At 31.9% G+C, this 27297-nt stretch overlaps 1 protein-coding gene across 2 annotated transcripts in view; it reads right to left on the bottom strand.

Moving 5' to 3' along the window:
- LOC129227499 (protein misato homolog 1-like) overlaps window positions 1–25943 on the bottom strand; it is a gene marked incomplete at its 5' end in the record, with an annotated part of 36186 nt that extends 10243 nt beyond the window's left edge. Inside the window, 6 exon segments of one of the 2 annotated variants that reach the window (XM_054862079.1) lie at window positions 3880–4020; window positions 5820–5934; window positions 7252–7390; window positions 14069–14130; window positions 19773–19891; window positions 25857–25943. In XM_054862079.1, coding sequence (XP_054718054.1) covers window positions 3880–4020; window positions 5820–5934; window positions 7252–7390; window positions 14069–14130; window positions 19773–19891; window positions 25857–25943 — 663 coding nt within the window. 2 annotated transcript variants of the gene reach the window in all.
- Window positions 25944–27297: the final 1354 nt, after the last annotated feature.

Below are 27297 nucleotides of genomic sequence, written 5' to 3'. Positions count from 1 at the left end.
AATTTTTTTCTAAATTATTCATTATTTTTAAATTTTAAAAAATATAGTTTTTCTCATTCACGAAATACATGAAAAGTACCAAGTTTAAAGGAAATTTAAAGTATACAGTTGTACCTCTGAATATCAAACAGTTTTGAGTCGAAAAACTTTGTCTGTTATTGGGAGGGGTACTCTATTATGAAAGATTACTTAGTGAACATTTTGCTTTTTGAGCTTATAGCAATTAACTTAACAGCATACTAACTAAACACTAGAACACTAACTAAAAACGTACTAATCATGCTCTAAAAGACTTATAATAATTGTGTATTACTTACTAGATTTCATTTTTAAAGTATAAATATCCATTTTTTCTTGCATAAAATAAAGATGATGTACATTAGGGTGGGTCTTCATCCTATAGTAAAAAAAAAAAAAAATCCGATTTCCATCGAGCAGGGCAATAAAAAGGTGCCAAATGACGTTTTAGGGTTATATATAAAATTTCATTCGATTAAGAGTTCATTTTTTGCCTCCGGATTGTGTTTGAAAAAACCGTATTTAAGGAAAAAAGTCTATTTTCATTAAAAAACTGAAAAAGAAATTACAAATATATATAACAGCTTAAGGTTGGCCAAGTATTAATCATTTATTTACGAAAATGCTTATGATAATCATTAATTTTCAAAATTAAAAATATTTATCTTAAAATAGCTTGAAAGTCCTTACTATCTAGTTGTAGCATAAGTTTCCGGGACTCCAGTTGGTTCTTTATTAAAGCTTCTCTTTTTGCAGAATGTAATTGAAACTACGTCAATTTTAACTGCCCTTCTACAGGAGTGCCTATCCCATAGGGTGATAGCAACCCCCTCACTTGCTGGGAAGAACACAGCAGAGCAAGAGCCCCCCCCCCCTCCTCCCAAAAAAGGTCAAAAATCTGTAAAATCAACCCTCTTAAAAATTTTAATGCCACAGTCTGCGCCATGAACCCCCTTTGCCTTTCAATAACCTGTGCGTATGACATGGCAGGCATAGTAAACAGCTCTTTTTTGCCTAAAACAAAAAAAAAAAAAAAAAAAAAATCCGATTCATACCAATCCAACCAATCTCTGGGAAACCAATCTCTTCTTCAGAGATTGATTTCAGTATTGGTGGATCAGACACATTTTTTCAGTCATTGAGATCAATGTAAGATTCTGCATCAAGCTTAACAATACGAATGTGAAAAATTTGTCTTTTGGGAGTCTATTTTGCTGAACACTATGAGCTTCTAAAATCCAACAGGCTGCCAATTCACAGATGTGCTGATCCAAGTCTGTCAGCATTGTAATAAATTACTTTTTAGAACATACGAAAACACTTTCTTTGGATTGTGGGACATATTTTGCACTTCAACTCAGAGGATAAATATCTAGTTGCAGTGATTTTGAATAACTGCAGAGCCAATCTGCACATAAAGAGTTTTTTTTGATAGCAAACCAGATTGGAGCATAAACGTTGACGACTTATATTGCAAGAATTATTAAATTTTGCAAAGGAGATTCCACTGAAACACACAAACGTAGACTTTGATTAGCACGAGTTAGCCATAGAACATGAGACATTTTGCTAGGCTGTGGCTCTTGCCAGGGCAGATTTTTGTGCTATTTTGTGCTTCCAACGAAGCATGTTTTTCTCAATAATTTCTGAAGTAGCGGGGTAAAGTAACTGCTGAAGCAATCACTATTCCAGCCCTGTCAGGTACTTCATTTCTATCACACGTCCGTGAAAGCAAATTAAAGTCCACTGTATTGCTTATAGTAGCAAATTTATCGATATAAGCGTTTGTGGTTTGAAGCGTGTAAAGGTCCCTTGAATTCATCCTCACTGTCCGTATCCGACAGAAGAGACGCGATGAAGTATTGATACTAAAACTGTCTTCATTTCCTTCTTGAGGCTGAAGCTGCAATTTCTCTCCCTCTCCCTCTCTTTACTTTATTTTATTTATTTTTTTGCGGACAAATGTAGTTGTTAATATCTTTGCATTTGCAAAATGAAGTGTCAAATAGCAATTTACTAGCTTGGTAAAATGATTCTGATTATTTTCTTAGTTATTTTCGGATAGGATTTCAAAAGATTGCTGTTGCATTTCAAGAGGTAGATTTTTAGCATCTTTTACTCATTTACGTTGCACAGTACTGCCGTGCTAAGCACAAAAGTGGTATCTACACTTTTTGTCAAAATTGAGTTATTGTCACGAGGTGGTTCTTTATAACATGTTTTACCCCTATGCAATGTTTTATTGTCATTTGTGAATTGGAATTATTTTTTTAAAAAATCTAAAAAAGTAGAATCTGGATCAAATACATGGAGGCGTAAAACTTTAAATAGTAGTTTTTCGGTTTGACATCAGCTGCAGATACCACATTTGCGCTTAGCACGGCAGAGTAGGCAGGGAGCGTTTGACCTATTTCACACATTTCAGCCAATTCCAACACCTAAAGTGGTAAGCACGAATTTAAACCAGGTGCAAATTGAAAGTTTCATCACTTGTTTCTGTAAACGAAATAACAATTATTTTTATTGCAATCTTACATGGAACGTATCCTATTTGGGTTAAGAAATCCAAACTTCAAACTCAATCCGGAGGCAATAAGACTTATCAGAATGGAATAAAATTTCACACATGTTAGTTTGAGACCATTTAGCACCTTTTTAATCCGTGCCCCTTAACATTTCGAAAAAAAAAAACATTTTTTTTTCACCCACCCTAATGTACATTCGGCGAGAAGATAACTTAAAGGAATTCATTTAACAGATTAGCCCTCCTTTCACCATTAAAAATATGTTTCTCGAGGAAAAAAATTGTTACCTCTCATCTCCTATCCTAAAAAGGGGGGGGGGAGGGGTTAAAGATTTCTACTGTTGGTGTTCCAAAAAATCAGATCTTCCACGCATCATTTACATTTTACTGGTTCTTCCCTCTCTTTGTTGTCAGGAAGAGCAAATTGGTCAATTACACTTCTAAGAAGAAAATGCATAACATTCAACAACAACTAGCCTTACTGTACTTTTTATAGACTTTCTTTACATTACTTTCAACTGAAAAAGCCTGTAATCATACCTTGTACTGGATTGTTATAGAAGAGCATTTTCCATCAACGTTTTCATCTTTTTGCAAAGTTTAAAATGCTTTGTCTGTAGCATTATCTCAAAACGGCATGTTATCAAGTGTGCTAACATTTGTTTAGGCGAAAGATTTTTGATTATCAGTATCACTCACCATCGTGTATTTGTTACATTTCCTAAAATTTAAATTTGTTATTTTTTGTAAGTCCCAATGTCATCATCAATATGATGAAAATTAAAGAGTTTTTCTACAGCTTTCTTAGGAAATCCCTCTTTTTGTCAAGGAAATTTTTCATAAGAGAGTAGAGCACATTATGTTATGGAAACTGATTTGGTTCATTCTGTTAGGCATAAAATTGGAGAATGATAAAAATTTAAATTTTTCACAAAATAATAATAATAATTGATAACACTTTATTACATAGAAACTATTTGTTTTCATTAATAATTATTTTTTGAAACTATTGAATTACCTTAGTGCAATAAAAATTAAATAGATTGTAAGTACTTTTTAAATGCATAGTTCTTTCAGAATTATTTATTAAACAGATGTTCATTAAATAGAGACTTCACTGTATGTATATAGTATATATGTTACTGTAAAAGTTCAAAATTAGGTAAATGTCGATATTTGCCAGTAAATATCAATATTCATATAACATACCAAAAAGATCGGTAAAAAAAAGATCAAATATTTCCAGTGAATCACCAGTAAAAGTCTCTAATTTCTCCTTTATTAAGCACCTTTTTTTTTTTTTTTTTTTGACAGATTAAAAACAAATAACACCTTACCTGTAAGGAAACAGTTTTATGATCTTGAAATACAGGAAAGCACAATGATGGACTTCTACTATACTCATCATCAAGGTGCTGAAGAACATGATTACAGATTGCAGAAAATCCATTGTGTGCATCAAAAATAAAATTGAATCCCTAAAACATTTTTAAAAAATTGTTACTAATACATGGAGAAAAGAAAGCTAAGAATATCTAAAATTCAATACAATAATGAACAGAGAAATATGAGAGAAGACTTAGATCAAATATTGTGTTTGGATATTGCATTTAGTATTCCAGTATTTTCAGTGAAATTATGAATTTACTCAAATTGAAAAAATAAATACTAAATTATTAACGCACTTACAGTTTTTAAAATTAGAGCAAGACTTATCAAATGAGAGCTTAAAGGGTTCAGACACTCCTTGAAATCAACACTAAATTTTCCTTCATGTTTAAAACTAAATTTACAACATTGTTTGCTCTCTTTCTCTTTATTGTACCTTTTGCATCAAAATTGAAAAATTTCCAGCAAATTATAAAAAGGTACATTCATTCACAGATGTTCTATTATGAAAATAGAAATTATTAGGCTTTAGGAAAAATAACACATTTGACGAAAGTCAAAATGAATGGGACTGTTAAAAAGTCAAACATGAAGTTATATGACATGTTTATAATGGACAACATAAAATACATAAATTTATCAATTGCATTGCTTCATGTGACAAAAACCATTGTGGGAAAAAAATCGGTTGAAAAATTGGGACAAATAAAAAAATTTAAAAACTTCGCAGAAGTAGTTTCTACAGCCTTACATGGTACTTACAGGATCGCACATATTTGCAAAGCACAGGCTATTTTTTGGTGGATGGTGAATTGTTTGGTAGGTAAAGAAGTTAACATTTTTTAAAAATTTATGTCTCAACCTTATTTGCCAGTTGATAATCTTAGCACTCGCTCAGTATATCTCTGTACCACTATGTTTCATTTCCCTGAATATGATCAAAATTTTCATCCAAAATAGGTTTACAACTATATGTATGCACAAAGTTTTTCAAAATATCACTTGCCCTGTTCTGGTCTTGCCACTGAGGTAGGATTTTTTATAGTGGCATAGCTACACATAGTGCAGTGCCAAATCATAGTTTTAGAGTTTTTTAATGGTTTGTTAACAGAGATAGATAACAGTTCTGATCTCTTGCTTGAGAGTGAGAGAAGAAACCTTGCATCAACAAATTTTCAATTACTACTTGTAATGCTTTAACTAAAAAAAATTTTTTCAGTAAATGATAATGGTGCAAATAGTTTCTGCCTAAGTCTTTGATATTCCAGAATGAACAAAGTACATCCAGTTCTCCACCAGAACACTTAGAAATGAGTAATTTAAGCTGTGTAAAAGATATGCCCACATTTCTAGCAATTCAATTACTTTTTGATTAATGCAGCAAATTTACGTTCACAAACTTTACAGTTCGATTTGATTATGCATCAAGATATGGGCTTGTTTACTTGATAATTAGAGCAGACTATCTTTTCCTGACAAAAAACACAATGGACTAATCATGTAACGGGAGAATGGGCAATGAATCAGTAACACAAGACATGATTTTTGAATGGATAATTTCAAGTAGGCGGAAAATCAAAGGAAATGCATCAAAGTCAATGTAATTAAAATACATTCAGAAAAAGTTTTGGAAAACAATAGCAATATCTTGCATCAAAGAAATAATCTGATGAACAATAGCTCTATTTTACATAAAGGATAAAATTTTAAACAATGAAAGGCACAAACTTAAATTCACTTAAACAAATTAAAGGCCACATTTCTAGACACAAAATCTACAGCAGTTGCATGCTAATTTACTAATGAATATGAAATTTTAAAAAGTAGAAAATAAAAATTAATACTAAGATTCATGCATGAATATAAAGAACTGTGATACATTTCACACCTGCAGATAGTCACATTCCTCAATCGTTTTTCGTAAGGCATTTTCAACCATATCTTTCCCAGTCTCCATATACACTTCATCCCCAGAACTGTAAATATCAAGAGCAGGTTGATCCCTTTAAAGAGAAATTTACTTCCTGACTGATCTTAAAACGTTCAAGCAATTAAAGTTGTATTTTTAAATAAACAAATGATAAAGAGAATAGATACAATTACACCATTTAGTACATGTACAAATAAAGCACTTTTTAACAAGAGTCATACCAATTATTGCAAACAAACACTACATAAACACTGACATAAACTCACTACAATAACCCCTCGTTATATTGCACCTGCCAGGAGTCAACAAAAAAGCGTGCTATATCCAAAAACCCGATATAACTGAGGTCATAAAAAGTAGCGATTCAATTTCAATTTAACGTACACATTAATGACGTACAGATGTAAAAAAAAAAAAGATTTTTTTTATCACAATAAGAGAATTTTCTTTATGAAAACCAAAGACAAGTAGCTTGCTAATTATTATTTTAATACAAAGAAAATGCTTTTAAGTATTTTTTGTTTTATGATGGAATACAAATAAAATTTGCAGCTTAAACTGCAACAAATCTACATGCATGGAAAATATATCAGTTTTGTTCAATGATTTAAGACAGAGAGAAAACATTCCTTCTGAAGATTATATACATTTCTGTTAAAAGCAACATTTTTGTAAATATAAGCGCAATATATCCGAATAAGAGATACAATGAGGTGCGATGTAACAAGGGGTTACTCTATTAATATGCATGATTCTTCTTTTGTTAGGTTGGGCATGAGATGACAGGCTAGTGTACAAGAGAAGGTTTATGTGCCAGTATGCTTCTCCTGCAAACAGCCACATGTTATAATAATAGTAATATCATGCCACTTCGCGTTTGAGTATGGTTGACTCAGTCTTTCATCCCTTCAGTGAGTCAATAAAATGAGTACCAAGCGTGCTTGGAAACTCAAAGCACTAGGGAATCTACGTTTGACTGACCACCTAACTGGAGCCTTGCTTCCTAAAGCCCTCAGTCACAAAAAACGAGATGGGCACAGTAGGCCTTGGCCCCCATGGGCTGTTGGGGAATTGAGTTCATAACATGCCACATCATTATATGTTGTAATCAATGGTAACAAATTTATTTAGAAATTAGTTCAAGTTTAAACAGATTTATAGATTCTGAGTCAAGAATAAAAATGCTTCACTGTTTATAAGTAAATAATTTTAAATATTATTTTGTTGTACATACAGTATGCTATGAAATGGATCTGAATCATATTCTGAATCATATTCTATGTAATATGGCAGGAGTGCCAATGCACCATTTTCTTTAAAATTTAATGATTTTTCCAAAACACTTTCAATAAAATTGTACTGGTACAAATGTGAAAATTTAAAAACTTACTCAGAAGATGAATTTTCTTGAAAAAGACAAAAGCTTCTTGGATGAAGATTTGTTTTCAAGTAATCGGACCATGCTGTTGAATCAGAATCAACAGCTTCGATTATGTTTAAATCTTCACTCTTTTCAGGGGTCTCATTTGCTAAAATAATAAGTAACTATTAATAAAGTGACATTACAAGTCTCAATTTATTTATATTTCATAGTAATTGTTTTTAATTACCGTTCTCTGGGCAAATTTTCCATTCTAATTTATTTGTAATCATTCAAACCATAAACTTTTTTTTCTTTTAAATTCAACACTGCTTTCAATTTAAAGGCTGCTCTTAGTTAATTTTCAATAGAATTTTCATTGCAAAATATAGTGTATTTTAAATATTACCTCTTCCATTGACTATGTTTTTTTAAAGTTGTTTTAAATTAAATTTTAGGCTTTATAATTCATAGGGACAATTCTTTTTAACTTTCTAACATTCTTTATAAATTTCAATGCATTTTAAATGTACAATATGCTGGGTTATGTTCAAGCAGGGCCGTCCCAAGAGGGGGGGGGAGCAGGGCAACTGCCCCGTACACCACAAAATGGGGGGGTGCTGCAAGCCCCCCCCCCCAATTTTATGTAACATAGTATTTTCTTGCGTACAAACCATGGATTAATTATCTGTTAAAAAAGTGCAAAGTTAATGAGGTGCGGATTATACGCTGCCGCGGGTTATCTGTGATTTTTTTCCTCAACACCAACGCAATAAACCTCAATATTTACAGCAGGATTTACCGATAGAAACCATAGGCTGCCTGTAAGTTGCTTATTTTTCATTCTTTGAATGTTTCTCTTACACGATTCAGGCCATGTAAAATAAACAACAATACAGTGAGGGAGGAAGCCTTCATTTGCACAAAATTAGACCGTTTGCTCCTTTGTCTGGACTCTTTGTTTTTCTAGTAATTAGTGTACTATAATCATTATTTCAAGAAGAAATCTTTTTTTAGACTACATTTCAGATTAATTTTGATTATAACTTCAAAGTCATTACTTTTTCACATTTTTAGTATAGTTGCTCAATTGGTACGTTAAATCCAATTTTTTAGCATCGTATTATCCATGGATTATATGAAGCTTTTTTCTTCAGGCTGATTTTAGGATCTGCGGATTATAGGTCGCCCTCGGATAATACGCAAGAAGATACGTAGATGTAGTCATAGACATACGAAACGGAGAACATTGCAACAATTCTCAACTTTTCCCTAGTGGATGAAGCTATTCCTATCTCTCAGTCTCAAAAACATTCATTTCTTTTGTATCATTGAAGCAAATAAATTCTGGGAATATAACTGTTTAGAATCAAACAAAAGGCACATCTCCTTTGCTTAGTTCTCGCCAAATTTCTTGGAATTCTTTCCGTGTCCAGTGACGCAACCAGAAAAAAGTTTTAAGGCGGCACGTTGAAAAAAAATTTTTTTTGATCTGATAGGAAAGGGGGGAGGGGTCAAAATTTTAAAACTTTTAGTTTTAAAAACGCAATTTTTAGACTTTCTTTGCAGATGCTATAGCAAAAAAAAAGTATAGGGGTCTCAGTAGAAATTTCTAGAAATTGAAGCCTTAAAAACGCGATTATAAGCCATGTTTATTGACGTTAGGGTGAAGGATGGAGCTCAGGGACTATTCCTGATCGCTTTTTTTTTTAAAGGTTGAAATCAATTCCTCTTTCCCCTGCAAGTTTTCGAAATTAAAGTTTCAAAAACGCAATTTTACACAAACTTTGAAGATTTAAGGGAAGGAGGATCTGAAGCCCTTCCTTGGAAAATTTCAAAAAATTATGGTCCTAAAAGCTTAAGAAATGTTTCATATTCAGGGGCTGTTCCACTTAAATGTTTTGTAAATGTCGTTTAAAAAACCCATTGCTTGTGATAGTAAAGAAAGGCGGTATGGAGACCCTTGCCTGAATATTTTCTGAAACTAAAGTCTGAAAAATACAATTGTAAGGCAGTATTATTCAATATTAAAGCCAGTAATTTCCGGAAATTAAAGCTCCTAAAACCCAATTCTAAGCGATTTTCGATGTTGTTGGAATTCCTCTAAAATTTACAAAAATTTGATGCAAAAAATGACATCTTTGTTTTTAATATATATAAAAGCTGGTATTAAGTTGGTACAAGTAAAACCAAAAACCTCTTGAAACAAAGCATTGGATGAGTCCAGATCAAAATTTAATTTTGATCTTCGATAATTTTTAATCTCATAATTTACTTCGATAAAAACATTTTCTATTTAAAATCAACAAATTGTTTATTCGTGTTCTTAGTGTGATCAATATGAGTATCTAATTCAGTTGTAATTGTTTATTTTTTATGTTTTAGAGTGACATTTTACAAGATAAATATTTGGATTTTTAACATTTTCTTTTTCGAAAAGTTTTTGGAGTATCAATGTATAATAAATACACTCTAAGACAAAAAAAAAGTTGCACCATGAAGGAAGTCTTAGAATACAATGACATTTGGAAGGTATGTTAAGTGTATATGGAAGAGTAAATGATTAGAAAATGAGAACGATATAAGCAAAATTTATTGAACAACATACACAAAATGGGTAACATTCAGTATAGGGTATGGCCGCCATTATTCCGAATACAACATGCTAATTGTCTTGGTAACAAATCGTACAGGTTCTTAATGAAGTCCTGTGGTAGTCTATCCCATGCTGCTTTAACTTTGTTATGGAGTTCCGGCAGATTTCGAGGTACGGGTGGAGTGTTGACATCTCGTCCCATGGCATCCCACACATTCTCGATTGGGGACAGGTCTGGTGAATATGCCGGCCACTCCATGCTGTCTAGGCCTTGAAGACAAGCTCTAGAGACGGCAGCAATATGGGGTCGAGCGTTGTCTTGTTGGAATAGCGGCCGAACACGGGTGCTCAGGAATGGCAAAGCAACTGGCCGCAGGATCTCTTGAACGTAACGTTGGCCGGTCAAAGCACCGTTAATGAACACTAGAGGTGATTTTGCATCATATGCAATTGCGCCCCACACCATGACACCAGGTCTCATGGACGTATGACGCTGTAGAATAAACCGTAAATCTTGGCGCTGACCACGTTGCCTCCACACGCGGATTCTATTGTCGTCTCCACCAAGACAGAAGCGGGACTCATCAGTGAAGACTACGCGATACCATTCGACGCTCCATGTCCGTCTTGTACGGCACCATTCCAATCTTTTCCGACGATGCAATGCTGTTAATGGCAGTCATCGTAACGGTCTACGTGAGCGCAGTCCCATGTCGTGCAGCCGTCGGCAAATGGTGCGACCACTTATTGGCTGATTGATGGAAGGTCCCACAGCCCGTTGGATGTCTGCAACTGTGCTGGTTGGATCGTTACGAGCTTGCCTTACGAGCCTCCGGTCCTCCCTCGGTACGGTTTGTCTCGGCCTCCCTGAGCCTGGTTGACGCTGATATGTGCCTTGTTGAGTCCACTGCCGCCAAATGCGTGCAACAGTAACATCAGTGTAACCAACGTGCTGTGCTATCCGTCGAAATGACCATCCAGTTTCTCGGAGGCCAATTATGCGACCCCTTTCGAACACTCCTGGTTGTGTAAATTGCTTGCGAACTTTATTTCAAGGCATAATCCAATGTTAAACGATGTAACTAACAAATCAGATTGAGTTAAATTAAAATTGCTGCTCTACTGGACGCCCTTATATGGCTGGTCTTGCGCTGTGCTTAGGGCCACCCTGCGCGCGTTGCATGCGCAACCCTAACCTGGAAATTTAATCATTTGCATATCTTAGGCAGAAGAACCATCCCTCCAAATTTCATTCACATCGGTCCACACCTTCCTGGTGCAACTTTTTTTTGTCTTAGAGTGTATTAAGAACAATGTTTTAATTTGCATTATCCATAGCTGCCAACATATCAACTTTAAAAATCTTACAATGCATGTCGTGGTTGTATTTGTACACTTTTTTAACCAACACATAACAAACCGTTAAAACTAAAAACATTATATTTTAAAATCTTTACTTGTAATTAATCAGCACAGAAAAAAAAACGAAAAAAGAAAACTGGATTCACAATAGAGAAATATAGGATTACATCAAGCAGTTAGTTTCAAAAAGGCAGGCCAGCGCATTTAAAAATTTAAGAATACAAGTGTGCACTTTTAAAATATTGTCTAATATTTTTCTGTAAGATGCATCATTTAATATTAATCTTTAAAAATATTCTTTTGGAAGAAACTAATAACTTGTTGTATTATCTTACTTTTTCTTTCGTAAATTAATGCAGTCAGCTGCTTTTGCTGAAACTACTTTAACTGGAACTTAAGCTTTCTTAAGTTGCTGACTTAGCAACATTCAAAAATTTTATTTCAATAACTTATTCAAAACAAAAGTTTTTTTTTTTTTGTAAGTTCTTAATGATTAAAATGTTACCCAGGTTATTATCAGACAGAGAACTGCACAGCTCTGTCCTCGCCTTTCTGACACTACTGAATATTCTTTTGCACTCTGCATTGCTATGAGGTATGGCTTGCTAGAATGGAAAGCATAGAAAAGGAGAACCTTTCTTACTTCAATGAAACATTGACATCAACTAATTTCTTCCCAAAGCAAGCTATTTCTTATTGATCCTCCCCTTTTTTAGCACAACATCGGGCAAATTATCTATTTGTACAGAGCGAAATTCACTTTGGAGCTTATCTTAGGACCTTCATCTGCAGTTTCTCTATTCTTCTGAAGCAACATAAGAGGAAACTCATTACAAAAAAGCAATACCCTCCAGAGATCTAAAACCTAATTATCTTACAATTATGCCATAAGATCTTACAAACTTACAATACCTTCAAAAATCTTACATTGTAAGGCTAAATCTTACAAGTTGGCAGCTATGATTATCCATAGCCCTCTGATTTTTTATTCTTTAAGATTTAAAAAATGCAAGTATGACGCATTCACGCGTGTGATGCACTGATGTTATAACTAAATTGATTTTTCTGTCTGTAAGGGGAGGGGGGGGCAACAGGAAACTTTTGCCCCAGGCGCCGTCAACTCTTCGGCCAACCCTGTGTTCAAGTTAAACTAATTTTCTTTCATATTGCTTCTGATTTAATTCATAAACTTTCTTGAATCTCCTGGTGGTGGCATGACCATTGCTTTTTTTTACAAGCCTGCAACACTATATTTTTTTCACTCCAAGTCTGTTAGGTGCAAAGCACACTGACTGGCTTCCACCAGACATGTGTTTTCAGTCAGTTATTCTGCTTGTTTACAAAATTTTGTGGCAGCAAGAAGTACTTGCTGGCAGTGGCAGATTTACCATGTCGTAATGGTGAAGGGGCCACGTGACAATAGGGGCCCTAAAGGCAATACAAAAATGCACATGATGACTGTTTTATATAGTTCTGTGATAGACACAGCAGGGCCTGAAAAGTACATTGTGATGAGCCACTAAACCTCTAAATTTGCCACTGCAAGCTCAGAGCTTGGAGTGAGAGAAACTTTTTTTGGTGAAATAATGTGGTAAATTTTATAGTTCTTATATTTTTTTTATGCTAATGCTTCCTCTCAATAGATGATTTTCACCTATTCAACTTCCAGTTTATCTTTCTGTGGTTTGGTTTAAAATCACAAATAAAAACCTAAATCCAGGTCCAATCATGATCCTGGGTTTTTTTTCTTTTTGTTTACCTTAAGAATAGATAAAGAAAGTAGATTAATATTTTTTAAATGAATGTTCATTTTTTGAACCCAACTCATGGATCATTTGATCATTTTCTACCAAGGTAATAATGCATGCATAACAATGCTATGCCAGTCATACCAGTATGATTTCAAATTTTGCTTTTGGGGTCAACAAGGGTAAGGGAGTGATCCCTTTCATGTAATTTACCCTTTATTTCTTGTAAAGGAAAGAGAGGAGGGGGGAGTAGTTTCACACCAAATATTATAGTTTTTATTTTTCCTTTTATATAACCGTCTTCAGTTTTTTTCATCTTGAATATTTTGCTTAAAAAGAAGAAAAGTGAGGGGTTTTTTTTAATTTCCATTCTAACTAGGTTGTGGAAAACGAACACTCTAAGCAGTCACTGGAATGACAACCACATCAAATCTGAACAGCTTTTAGCCAAATGCTAAGCTGAATTTGATAGTAGAAGATTAAAAAATGAAAAATCAAAAATTCACTGATTAGTAAAAAATATCATTCACCAGGACGAAAAGCCCAGAAAACTAAGCAAACGGCTTTCAAGATATAATAAATAAGGTATGCAATAAAAATGCATGATAAAATATTCAGTTAAATTCACTGCAAAAAAAAAAAAAAAAAAAAAACATGATATTAATTTGAAAAACAGAATAAAACCACAATATTAGGATTCAGAAATTAAGGAGCTTTTAAAAATAAAGCATACATGCAAGGCTCAAAGACAAAATTACTTTTAAACTAAAAAAAAACAATTTTTACAGAATCAAATCAAAATATCTGTACCTCAGTGCTAGAGTAGCGTAAGTCACATAACTGCTACTTTACAGTTGAGTGGACAAATGGTTGCATAGAAAAGATTGGACTTGCGATCTTTCAACACTGGTAAATTATTACACAAGATTTTTTTAGGAATATGTTCATATGACTCGATGTGAAATAGATTTCTACATACAATGCACTAATAATACGAAAATCGCAATTTTCGGACTTACGTTAGTAAGGCTCTGAGGTAGATATAAAACACTAAATTATTCACAACTCTTAAAAAAATTACAGTAGTTACTATTAAAACAACATACTGCATAGTTAGAAGATAAAGTAATTGTGTGTTTACATTCTTCTAAAAATGGATTCTTTCTTTTGCTACTTTGCTTCACAACATCTACTGCCCCTTCCCTGAAGAAAAAACAAGCATTTGAAGGATTAGCTTAGATAAATAAAAAATTTCTTTTTCAAGAAATGTAACATATAAGTTACAGTAGAACCTCTATTAAGGGACACCTCTATTTAAGGGACTTTTTTTCTGGTACCAGTCCCTTTGAATAGGGATTTCCATGTATTTACCGCTAATTAAGGAACACTCTGTTTAAGAGACAGTCACAAAGTCTAAAAAATAATGTATAAGCACATAAGAAATAGTGAATTTACTGGAATTCAAGTTCCACTATTCCTCTAAAAATTATTTGAGGCATGTTTGACATACACAAACACATATATGAAGGAAACAAGTAATGTATTGAAAAAAAAATTGCTGAAATTAAATGCATGATTTGCCCTCTCAACAACTTATTCAAGCAGGTTCAAAGCCGATGTAGAGTGCACAGCAACTAATTAGTTTTGTATATAAAACTTTAAATGTGAACATTAATCGTAATTCACATTGTAAATTACGTGACGTAAAGCAAATATATGTAATGAATTACTTCAAAATTATTTTTGTATGCTACAAAACTTTGTCATTACAAAATTTTTGATTAAATTTTAATTAATAAAATATAAACTTAGAAATTTGAATAATTGTGAATTTTATTTAGCATATGAAACATTTTCGGGTAATTCCATATCAAATCAACCAATGGTCAAAACATCATGTCTTTAGATTTTGCTCATTTTTTGTTCCAATGGAGTATTACCACAACAGAGAAAATATACAAAGTTTTGGATTTTTTCGCTCATTTGTTTTTGAGTTATAATATTTTAAAGTTTTGACGAAGTTGAAAATTTTTCCCGACACGTTTTCTTTAAACGGCCGTAATTAAAAAACTATTTGACTCAGAGTTAAAACTGGTAGTGGTTTGTTCTGTATTTAATAAGGTTTTATAAAATATATGACATGACCTAGTTCTACCTTTTTCTTTTTTTTTTTAATTTTTTTGAAAAAAAAAATTTTTAATTTAAAAAAACTCAAAATCGAAATTTTAAATTTTTTTGAAAAAAATTTATGTTATTAAGTCTTACTTTAACAACATTTATGCAAAATTTCATGATGGCATTATTGTGGTATCATAAGAAAAAAAAATATTTCCTCTTTCAACATCTTTATTCATGTAACAATTCATACTGCTTGATCAGCTCTATCATCCAAAGGGGGTGGAGGGATGGCAGAGACTGTGCCATTAAGATTTAAGGGAATGTTTAAGGGGCATTTTTCTCTGTAAAGAGGTTTCATCCCTGTGTGGGGGGGGGGGGCTGTACAGTATTTGAGGAGGTGTTATTGGTACCCTTGGCTTGATTCCTTTATATATATATATATATATATATATATATATATATATATATATATATATATATATATATATATATATATATATATATATATATATATTGTTATTTTAATGTTAAATTTATGCATGTTTTTGTTGTTGAGAGCCGACTTTCAGTTGAAAATGGATACACAATATGGAGCATATTTTGCTGCAATCCATTTAAAAAGGAAGGACATTGGATGAAATAAGATCTAAGAACTGCAAGCTTGTGGATGACAACACTAACATATGGCATTGAAGAAGGAAGAAAATTTGTACTGCATGTCGCATACAATTAAGTAAGCAAAAACATTCTTCAGTTCCTGAAACTGATGATGTTATGAGTAAGTTTAGCAAAGATCCAAAACCAGGCTCTAGTACAGAGGATCCCGAGTTCATGATCCCTCATAATGAGGATGTACAGTTTGAAGAAATTGTGGGCTATATTGCTTGTGCTTATGACAGCAAATGGTGGATAAGATATGTAATTTCAAAAGATCAGGTAGAAGAAGAAATCCAGGTTTCTTTCCTTCATCCTAGCGAACCATCATCATCATTCATTTATCCAAGAAAAGCAGACATTTTGATCATTCCTAAAAATTTTGTTCTGTGCAAATTACATCCTGTCACTGCTACAAGCAGAATATACCAAGTCTCGAAAGAGGAAATGGCAAAAGCAACTGAAATCTTACATAAAAATCAAGTATATCTATACTAGGACTTACAAATTGAGTTCTATAGTAGCAAAGTGAGTTACACACATCTCAAACTGCTTCTTAATGGGCTTTAAAAAAATATTAAATTTTATATTGTAGCAATTAAATTATATATAAATAAAACTTAAATTTGCTTTTAAAATATGGCTAAAAAAGCTTCAGTAACTTTTAAATTGAAGTTTTCAAATTTAAATAAAATCTAGATTTTTTATTCAATAATAAATATTTTTTCACCGAAAAAATTGTTTGAACTTGTTAATATGCTTGCAATACTGCCAAGTACTTGTTTTTCTACGCAATAGTCCCGGTTTAAACTTTAACTACTTTTCATTAGAAGAAATGTTTTTTATAAATAAAATTAAAGCAACTGTTTGAAAGAGAAATTTTTTTTTCTCCATGATACCACAAAAATGCCATCATGAAATTTTGAATTTATGTTGCTTAAAAAAGACTAAGTACCCTGTTTTTTTTTCCCCCTTTTTTTTCAAGAAAATTAAAAATTTTGATTTTGTAATTTTTACAAAATAATTTTTTTTAAATAAATGATTTTTTTTTTTTTTTTTTTTTTTTTGTAGCTAGGTTTTGTTATATATTTTTAAAAATCACCTAAAATAATGAACAAAACAGCACAAGTTTTAACCTTTTAAGTCAATTAGTTCTTTGATAATAGCCTTTTAAAGATTACTAAACGATGTAAAATTTATGATGCTTCCAGAGTTAAAAAAATTTATAACTTTGAAAAGAATTGTTGAAAAAATTTGAAACTTCAGATTTATCATCATGGAGGTGTGTATCATAGACAGATAAAAAATCATTACATTCTAAAACATTGACCTTAAAAATTTATTTTTTATTGGTTGATTTGACATGGAATGACCCATTAAAGCACTGTTGAAAGAGGTAAAAAAAATTTTCTGCATGATACCAAAAGAATGCCGTCTTGAAATTTTGAATAAATGTTGCTAACAAAAGGCTAAGTAACATATATTTTTTTCAAGAAAATTAAAAATTTCGATTTTGAATTTTTACAAATTAAAAAAAAACTTTTTTATTAAAAAAATTATAAAAAAATTTTTTTTAGCAACTGGGCTTTGTTATATATTTTTGAAAACCTTATAAAAGACTGAACAAAACAGCACAAGTTTTAACCTTTTAAGTCAAATAATACTCTAATAATAGCCCTTAGAGATTTTAATCAATGCAAAATTTTGGATTCCTCCAAAATTTAAAAAATGCATAACTTTGCAAAGAATTGTTGAAAAAATTTGAAACTTCAGTTTTTTCAACCTGGAGGTAAATATAATAAACAGACAAAAAATCATAACAATCCAAAACATTAACCTTCAAAATTTATTTTTTATTGGTTGATTTGATATGGAATGACCCTTTCAGTATTTAATCATAAGTGTTAAGAGTTAATGTTTATTGTGATGTTATACTACTAAGTACATGGCATGCATCAATTCATCCACCTCCAAATAAGGGACACCTCTATTTAAGGGACAAAATAGCTGGTCCCCTTAGTGTTCCTTATTGAGAGGGTCTACTGTATTTTAAAAAATAATAATTATTAAAATATGAGCTCAACCCCTTTAAAAAATTTCATTCAATATACTACACATATAATTAGGCTTGCCAGCCATCCTGGTTCGACCGGGACAGTTCCGGTTTTCAGACAAAATCCCGGCGTCCCGACCGGATTACTCCATGTCCCGGAAAAAGAGAAATTTGATTACAAATGACCAAAAATAATCAACTGAAAGATTATTTAAAATAATAACTTTGTCATTTCTGTACCTCAGACTGACAGTTGCCTGAGCCAGACTGATATAAGTCCAAAAATTGCGATATTCAGATAATTACTGCATTGTATGTAGAATCCTAGCTCATATCGAGTCACACAAACGAAATTGCAAAAAAAAAAAGAAATCATTGGTAATTATTTATCAGTGTTAAAAGAGCGCACTTCCTATCCTTTGCATGCGCCAGAAAAATGTTTTCCCTATCTCCTGTAAAATAGCGATTATGTGACTTGTTAGTCTGGCTCTAAATTTCTACCAGATTAGCTTGTGAGGATTTTTACAACAAGATTAAAAATTAAAAAGACTTTCTAAAAAGTCTTAGTTAATACAAACAACCTGTAAATACTGTTCAAATTTTTATTTCCCGTTCAAAGTTTTTCTTCTTACTAAAGTAACTTAAAAAAATTAATTGTAGGAAATAAAATGTTTAAAAGTATTTGCTTGCGTCATGTATTATTTGGTACCCCTGGTTTAGGCTCATAATTGTAACTTTTTGAATACTTGCTCCTCTGGGGGGAGTATTCTGGTGTCCCGGTTGAATATTTCAGAAAGCTGGCAAGCCTACATATAATACTTATCATGTATAGAAAAGGTCCATTCCCTGATTGTTGTTGTTGTCTTCTGCCAGCTAAGCTAGCAATTTGGAGGATGCATTGCTTCACTTTTCCAACTGTATTGTAATTTGGTGTAAAGTCCGACTTCCGCCATACAGACATGCCATAAGAACCCATTGATAGGGTAGGAAACCATTCACGGTGCAACAACACATTCACACCAAGAAAGGACAGGAGAGAGAAAGTACATGGCCTAGCCTGGATTTGAACCTGGGACCTCCCCATTGCAGTCGGACTTCTCTGACTCTGATAAGACGGGTAGCTATAAATGAGTTTCAGAACCATTGTAGACAATCAACAGTTGACCTTTTTTTCTTTAATTATGTAGCATTTTCATGCTTTGATGTACTTAGTGATTGTAAGTACACAGTAGGGTGGTTCAAAAACACATGTAAAAAAAACGTTTCTCCTACATAACAGGACAGCCCTCAATATTTTTAGACTTGTTTATAGAAATCTACTGGAAGAATTTAAGCTTCCTATTTCAACTGAAAGAGGGTGCTCAACCCCCTTCCCCCAAACTTCATATGCATGGGGAGGGGGGTTAAAAAAAGTACATTGAATTGAAAAAACAATGCTACATATTTGATTATGTTGCTTTAAAAGTAAAAATAATCTTTAATACAGTATTCTCCACTTAATGTGATCACTTTGAGACACAATGATTTTGATAACAATTAACGAATCACAAAATTAGTTGGATTTACCTATTTAAGCCACACATACTGAATTTTGGAGGGGGGGGGGGGGGGGACAAAATGTACTGTGTAGTAAAGTGGTTCAAAAAAAAAATCAAGCTAAAGTCCAGAACACCCCTTATTTTTTTTAGACTCATATTATGCTGTAAAAGTTTTAGCTTCTTACTCAAATTTTAAGAGGGTGCTCAATCACCCCTTAATTTAACATTAGCCATAGTATAGTGAATGCTACAAGTTTAGAAACATTTAACTTCCCCAGCTGTTTTTTCGTAAATAATTATTTAAATGCAACGAATATGCATATTACTTGTGTATATTATAATATTAAGAGTTAATGCTTGTGCTTCAAATTCCGGAAATCAAATGTGAGAATGTGAAACATTCATTAAACACATTAAAATATTTTTAAAAATGACCAAAAACACTTTTATTGTAAATAATAAAAATATATTATCTGACATACCATAATGTTTCGTTTTTGCTCTCATGAGGGTTCCTATACAAGGGGCTCTCTGTGCTTATGCTCTGAAGATTACCTTTTAAATCAAGAAGAACAAGACGTGGTGTATACGTAACTTCTTGCTAAAGTAAAAGAATAATTTGAAATTGGGAGCCAAATAACAAAATATTACCGTATTACACCGCATTATCGGCATGCCAAAAAAACAGTGAGGTTGACCAGCACGCCGGGAAATTCGAATTTTCCAGCATGCCGGATAATTTGAGGTTCATTTTGCAACAAAGCAAAAGTAAATTTCCCCATTCAGTTCCAATCAGAAAGCAAACCACTGTAAGGGGAAAAAATTCTTTCAACCAAAAATTCTTCAAAAACCTTCGTTCAAAAAAATATATATATGTATTTCTTACAATATGAGCTTGTTATTTATGGTAGGTCATTATTAATGGATTTAATTATATACCAATAAAGTAATCGATTCAGAAGCAATCAAAGTTGTTGCGATTTGTTCATAATTTTTTTTAATAAATTTTAGGTTTGTTTTTATGTTAGTTTAATTTTTATCTACTGTATAGCTGTGGTAAATTCTTTAGCACTGGTTAAGGGGCGGTAACTTACTGCTTAAATGTCTGCTTACCTAATTTTAACTTAAATTTTTTATAAAATTATTCGTTATTAAGCAATATTTTTTTTTGTTAAAATAACAAATGACATTGTTAGTAAATATTTTTCCAAAAAAATTAAACTGTTCATTAATACTAATAAGATATGAATAGAACTTATATTCATTTTTAAGCTGAACATATATTTTTTATAGTATTAATTTTTTTCTTCTAACCTCGATTTTTTTGGCATGCCGGAAAGGGCCAGGCAAGTGCTATTGAAAATCAGGTGACCCTTGAATTTTGCGGCATACTGGATAATGCGGGGTAATATGGTATAAATACACATCGAAATAATAAATTTTTACACAACACAGCAAATATAAAAGAAGATCACAATATCTTACTGAATTTTAATTAATATTGCAAGGAAAATCTTGAGTAATGTCCAGAATTTTTCTCATATTCAGTTTCCTGGCTGTCATAATCTAATTTTACAAAAACATTGAGGCTAGTAAGATAAATAAATACCTTTGTGCTGAACAGTAAAGTAAGAAAAAACAACGTCAAAAAAGCACAAATTGCCGATTACAGCAGACATGTGTTTCGGCGTTACAGGGAACGCCTTTTTCAATGCAAAACGTAATGAGCTTATGGATGAAAAGACATCCGACAAAAGCTTTAGAGTTTTTAGTTACAGAGAAAAACTTGGTTATAATAACTCAGTTTTGTTCCAAAGTGCAAGTATGACTACTTTTACTACTATGCTTAGCACTGCCGTATGAATAAACTAAAACTCCAACTTAAGTTTCGGATCACCTTTAGAAACCATTACACAGTTTTTGTTTGGAGTTTCTGTTGGAAAGAAAATGAAAAATAAATATCGTTTTGCTTTGGGCTTAGACTGGATTGGAAAAAAATCAAGACTCAATAGCTTTCATTTTCAGACAGTAAAATTACATTGTAAGGGAGAGAAATCATACTTATTTTTCTTTCAAACAATATTATTCATGTTTGAAAGTCAAAAATTAAAATTATTATTTCAAGTTTCAAGGCAATCTAAAAATGTCATTGTTATGATTAGATACACCATACTCAATATTATAGTTTGAACGACAACTTGACTTATTTCTAGTGTTTGACCAAGTTATAAAACAAACAAAAAAAAATTCGAATTAACTTACCTTTATTTGTATTTCTGTCAAGCAGAAAAAGAAGATGGGTTAATGTGTGGATTGCATCTAGTATTTTTTTATGCTTAACTCTTTACATGTTATGAGCAGTGGTTGGAAAAACTATTTTTTTTTTTTTTGTAGCAAACTACAACTACTTTTTTCAAAATGTAGCAACTACAAACTACTTTTGAAAAGTAGTCGCTACTTCGCTACTTTTAAAAAAATAAACAAATAAAATGCATATATATACACACCGTGTGAAGATTGAACGAAAAAATTAGAAAACTGGTTTAGACTAATAAATTTGCTCACTTGAACATAGACTAAGAATAATTTATTGTTTCATTCCTTTACTAGGCCATTCCAAACATTTTTTACGAATATCCGCTGCAATAAAGGATTTAAAAAGTTGAAGGAATTCAACCTTCAAGTTTTTAAGCCTTTCCTGACAGTGAGTATTTCATTCAAGAAGTGCAACTCGGCTACTTGAAAATGTAAATAGATGCAGTCATAATTTGATTAAAATTTCATATAGATATACACACACTATATGACCAAAAGTATTGAGACACTTTTAAAAAAAAAGAATTTTTACGGATTTCTGGAGAAATAAAAGACCAATTGCTCTGTAATTTATTTTACATAAAAAGTATACTCCAGCTGTCATTTTCCAATAAAAGCTAAGTCTACTATTCATTTAGGAGACCAGCAACAAGTTGAGGGAACAGAAAAAAGGTTTCTGATCATTTTTCATTGCAAATACTTTGGAATAAGCTATAAATTTCAGAAATAAGTTAAAAAACTATCAAACATTTATTTTTATATTTTATTGAAAGTATCTCCCACGAAAATACAAGCATTTTTTTCAAAAATGCATTTTTTTTTTTTTTTTTTGAAGGTTTTTGGCTCAAATCAAGCAGAGTTTTTAGTCAAACGTTACTTAATTTTCAGAATATTTGACAGCATATTAGAGAAATATAAGAATGAAATTTGAGGTTAAAATATTGAAAATTTAATGAAATATGAACGTTTAAAGCAATTAATCACGTTCGAGCGCAGTGAACGATTAATTCACTGTGCATGCGCGAAAGATAGCAATTTATAACTTTCATAATTCAAAGCTTAGATGTATTCTACAACTCATAAAAAAATCCTCTTCAATATCTTTAAAACTCAAAAAGTTATTGGGGATCTAATGAGCCGAATTTTTTATAATTCTTGGATAGGTGATGAATGGTAAGGACACACTTTCCTGTTATCGTTGCAGAGTGATTCATGATCAGAATGGATTTTTGGCGAACAATCCCTCACGATTCGTCGTCTAGCCAAGAAATATTAAAATTCGGCTCATTAGATCGCTGATAACTTTTATTAACATTTTAAAGATATCACGGTGGGATTTTTTTATGAGTTGTAGAATGTATCTGGGCTTCCGATTATGAAAGTTATAAATTGCTATCTTTCGCGCATGCGAAGTGAAAAATTAGTTGGTTTTAACCTTTCATATTTTAGAAAATTTTCAATATTTTAGCTTCAAATTGTATTATTATGTTTCTCTAATATGCTGTCAAATATTCTGAAAGATTAGTAGCGTTTGACGGAAAATTCTGCGCGATATGAGTCGAAAACCTTCAAAAAATTTTGCATTTTTGAAAGAAATGCTTATATCTCTGTGGGTATAAGAGATACCTCCACGAAAGTATAAAAATGAGTTCTAGATAGATTTTTAACTTATTTCTGAAATTTATAGCTTATTACCAGATATTTATAATGGAAAATGATCAGAAACTTTTTCTGTTTCCTCAATTTGTTGCTCGTCTCCTAAATGAATAGTAGTCGTAATTTTTGTTAAAAAATGGCAGCTGGAGTGAGCCTTTAATGTGAAAGAATTACAGAGCAATTGTTCTCTTAATTCTCGAAAAATCCTTAAAAATGTAAGTTTTTGAAAGTGTACCAATACTTTTGGCCATATAGTGTATATGTACAGAAGATTTAGATGGTGAGAAACACCTTTTAAACAAAAGAGAAAAACTTAATTTTCCTTATAGGAGTTAATTTTATAGGACTTATATTTTGTAGGAACTAGTTAATTGATTTTGAGTTTCAAGTTAGGGGGGCAGACCTGGACACAATCTTCTCTCTTATACGCAATGATAAAAAGAACTAAGAGCATTTTTCAATTTTACCGAATGGCCTAGAAAACTAAAAATACTTAATAACTGACCTTTATTTTGTTGATATATCAACCCTCAATCAATAAAAAAGAAAAACTAAAGAAATATTTTAAATATATCAAGCTGTACGAGTATTTATTGTCAAATATTAATAAATATCCGAAATATGAAAAGTAACTAAGAATGCTTACTTTACTTCAATGTGCTAGTGTCGACACTCGACTGGATAAATAGCGAGTTTTTCTCGCGTAACGAATTTTGGAGCTAAGCGAATTCCTCATCCCGTAACACGAAAATTTTGGGAAAGGAATCACAAGGCCTAAGCATCACCTTCTTTATTGGGTCCTAAATATTAGTTTCGTAAATGGATTTTCCTTTCAGCAACACTGAAAGAAAAAGTACCCCACACTCTACTAGTCGAAACATCGCTTTGTTAATTTACAAATCGCCACTCTGCATCTTTTTCATTCTAAATATGAAGTTGATGAAACATTATTTCACATAAGCGGGCTGTTTATCTAAAGCTTTGAAAGGAATAATAGAAAGTTCCTGACAACTAAAGAAATTAAAAGATTTTCGATATTCTTGAACAAGTAAAAGGTGCGTCGAATATAATTACTGTATCTACTGTACAGTACTATTGAAGTGCTGCATTTTATTATTGCTACATACAATACGTACCGTACTGTTTCATTTTATGCCATTCTCTCCCATTGCTTTTGTGCATCCTAACTGTATTTTTATCCAATAACAGTTTCTTTTTGAATACAGTAAAATATCAGTTCTCTATGTTTAAATTCGGAAAATTGAACCTAAGCAATGGACTAAAATAATGTAGTTTTAGGGGTGTTTACAAATATCTAAAATAATTGGTACGTTCATAAAAAAAAATCGTATAGATACTTTTTTCCTCAACGCGAAATGTCAACCTACGTTTTGGAACTCACCCCTCACTTAAGTAGAGATTCGTTAGTAAATGCAGATGACATTCATACCTTTTTGCTTAACGGGCAAATTTTGCATGAAACGGAAGCATTTCCGTTATCATACATTTTTATTACACTGTAATATTTATTGTCAGCCGGTCAAAAGGCAGTTCAATGTCATCCTCTTCTATAACATTTACAGCAGCTTCCATATTAGGAGGATATTTTGGCACAATAATCTCATTGGCATCTAAAATGTTCATCCACAGGACATTCTCTGCTGACAGAAAACACAAACGTGATACTATTTGGCAGTTATTATTCTTTTCTTTCTAAGCCATGCCCTACACAAGGCAAATATTGGGGAAATGTGAACATTTCGATGCCAAACAAACTAATGGTGTCTAACAGATAGAACGTATGGCGTCAAAATATGTCTGATGACAGCTCGTATGTTTCAGTCTTACGAATCTGATTGATGCAAGTTTTACTCGCGTAAGACTTGCAGCAGTCAGATTGTTTGAAACCTCGGGGGGGGGGGGGGGGGGGGTCAATTATTTCTTGAAACTTTTTTCAAACGTAGTTTTCACAAATCGCTACAAACTACTTTTTTTTTTTTGAAGCTAACTACTCGCTACTCTACATTTTTTCAAAAGTAGTGTGCTACACTACAAACTGCTAAAAAATGTAGCTACTACAGTAGCGTCACTACTTGTAGCGCGCTACTTCCAACCACTGGTTATGAGAAACACAGATCTAAGAAACCCTATTTTTATTCATAAAAAAATCAATTTTTCCATTTTTTCCGAAACTAAAAAACCAGTTTTTTTCCACCACTTCAAAATTTCAAGTTAAACATCTCTAATCAAAAACAACAATCTGGCACAAAAGCCTGGGACATTTCCATTAATTTCTCAAAACTATTTGCACCGTTTACTTGTACAATTTCCATCCCATTTACTTAAAAATAGTTCTTATTCAGAAAGTTTTCTTTAAATCTAGCCTAACAAGGACAAAACTCAATCTTCCTTTGTAAGTAACGAACATAACACTTAAAAGAAAAAAAAATTTACTAACTGAACATTTTTCCTTCAATGTAGTAAAAAACATTTTGAAAAAGATTTAATTTTTGTTATTCAATTCCCAGTTTAATAAACTATCTCCAGTTTTATTTTTTAAACTGGAATTGCAAAAAAATTAAAATTCTAAATACCTGCAAGTTTAATCCTTCTCGAAACAATACATCATGATCAATATCCATATCAGCACTATTTCTGGGATCATAGCAAAATGACGACTCCTGAAATTCAAATAAAAATATATGAAGCATTTTTATTTTTCCCTTCTCCCTACATTTCAACAATGTTAAATAATTACTCAGCAAATCAAAAAACCTTCTGATGATCAAGAAAAGGAAATTTAAAAGGAACCAAAGTCATGTTAATAAATGTTCAAAGCATACATATTTATATATTAACAATAAACAATTGAATTAATAAATTAAATTTTAATTTTTACTGCTGATGCTAAACACTTTGTCAAGCAATTTAGCATAAAATACTGTTGGAACAAAAAGCAACAAATACCTAACCTAGAAATTGTTACCTGTAGTAAAATTAACATTAGCAATGTTTCCATTTTCAAGCTATAAGCAAAAGATACATGGATGCCTCAGTTGCCAAATCGATTAACTCACTCTTAAAAAAAATCATTATTTCTGCTTTAATAGTGCTTAATCAATGCTTAGCATGTGAATTTATATTAAAGTTTTGGTTTCAGGGTTCATACCCTTTAGCCAGAAAAAATTCAAGCACTTTTCAAGTACTTTTCAAGGTAAAAAAAATTTGTTTTCAAGGCAATATCAGAAATTTGTACTAAAAATATTGTATGCAGATTTCATTTACAACAAACACATAGAAATAAGGCAATAATACAAAAAAGTATAGGAAAACAAAATTGCTTTTTTTACAACGAGAGACACTTTGATGAAAGATCTACTACGTCGAAAGTTTTTCTGAAAATGTTTGAAAAGTTTGGTCATAAAGAGAAGCAGATACCAAGAGGTCTAATTTTGAGGTTTTTCAAAGGTTGCAGCTGTCAGAGGTTGGTATATTTTCTAGAATCAGCAAATTAATACTTAAAAAAAAAAAAAACTTTCATAAGTGCTTTTAACTTTCATGGGAAGAAACTAAAATACCCAAGTTCAATGGCATTGCCAGAGAGGAGTTTTTGAAGTCACTCCCCCCCCCCCCCTGGTTTCAACATTTATTAACAATAGCTATAGAGTGGTTTATTACAATATAAGGGCGGTTAGGACAAAAACACTACCCAGAAAGTTATTTCAGTTTGCACTATTAAGTTCTAAAAATATTAGGTTTGCAAATCATTTATAAGTATGCAAATCAATTATTTGTATGTATGTATTATTAGCTGTTCAGCCAATAAGGCATTTCAACTGTTCTCGAGTAAATTTAAAAATTAGGAAGTAAGAAAAGTTTATGAAAGTCCACAGTCCAGTCTCTACATCTCAAAATATACAAAAGCAGCTTAAACAGTGATAAATACTCTGAATGCAAACTTGAGCTTATTCAGCTTGCATTGATTAACTTGCAATAGTCAATAAATGTGGAAGTTCAGATTTATAGAGCCATATT

This window comes from Uloborus diversus, chromosome 1, assembly GCF_026930045.1.
Source record: "Uloborus diversus isolate 005 chromosome 1, Udiv.v.3.1, whole genome shotgun sequence".
NCBI lineage: Eukaryota > Metazoa > Arthropoda > Arachnida > Araneae > Uloboridae > Uloborus > Uloborus diversus.
Note: the sequence above shows the minus strand (reverse complement) of the source record. Positions and strands in the feature narration are given on the sequence as shown.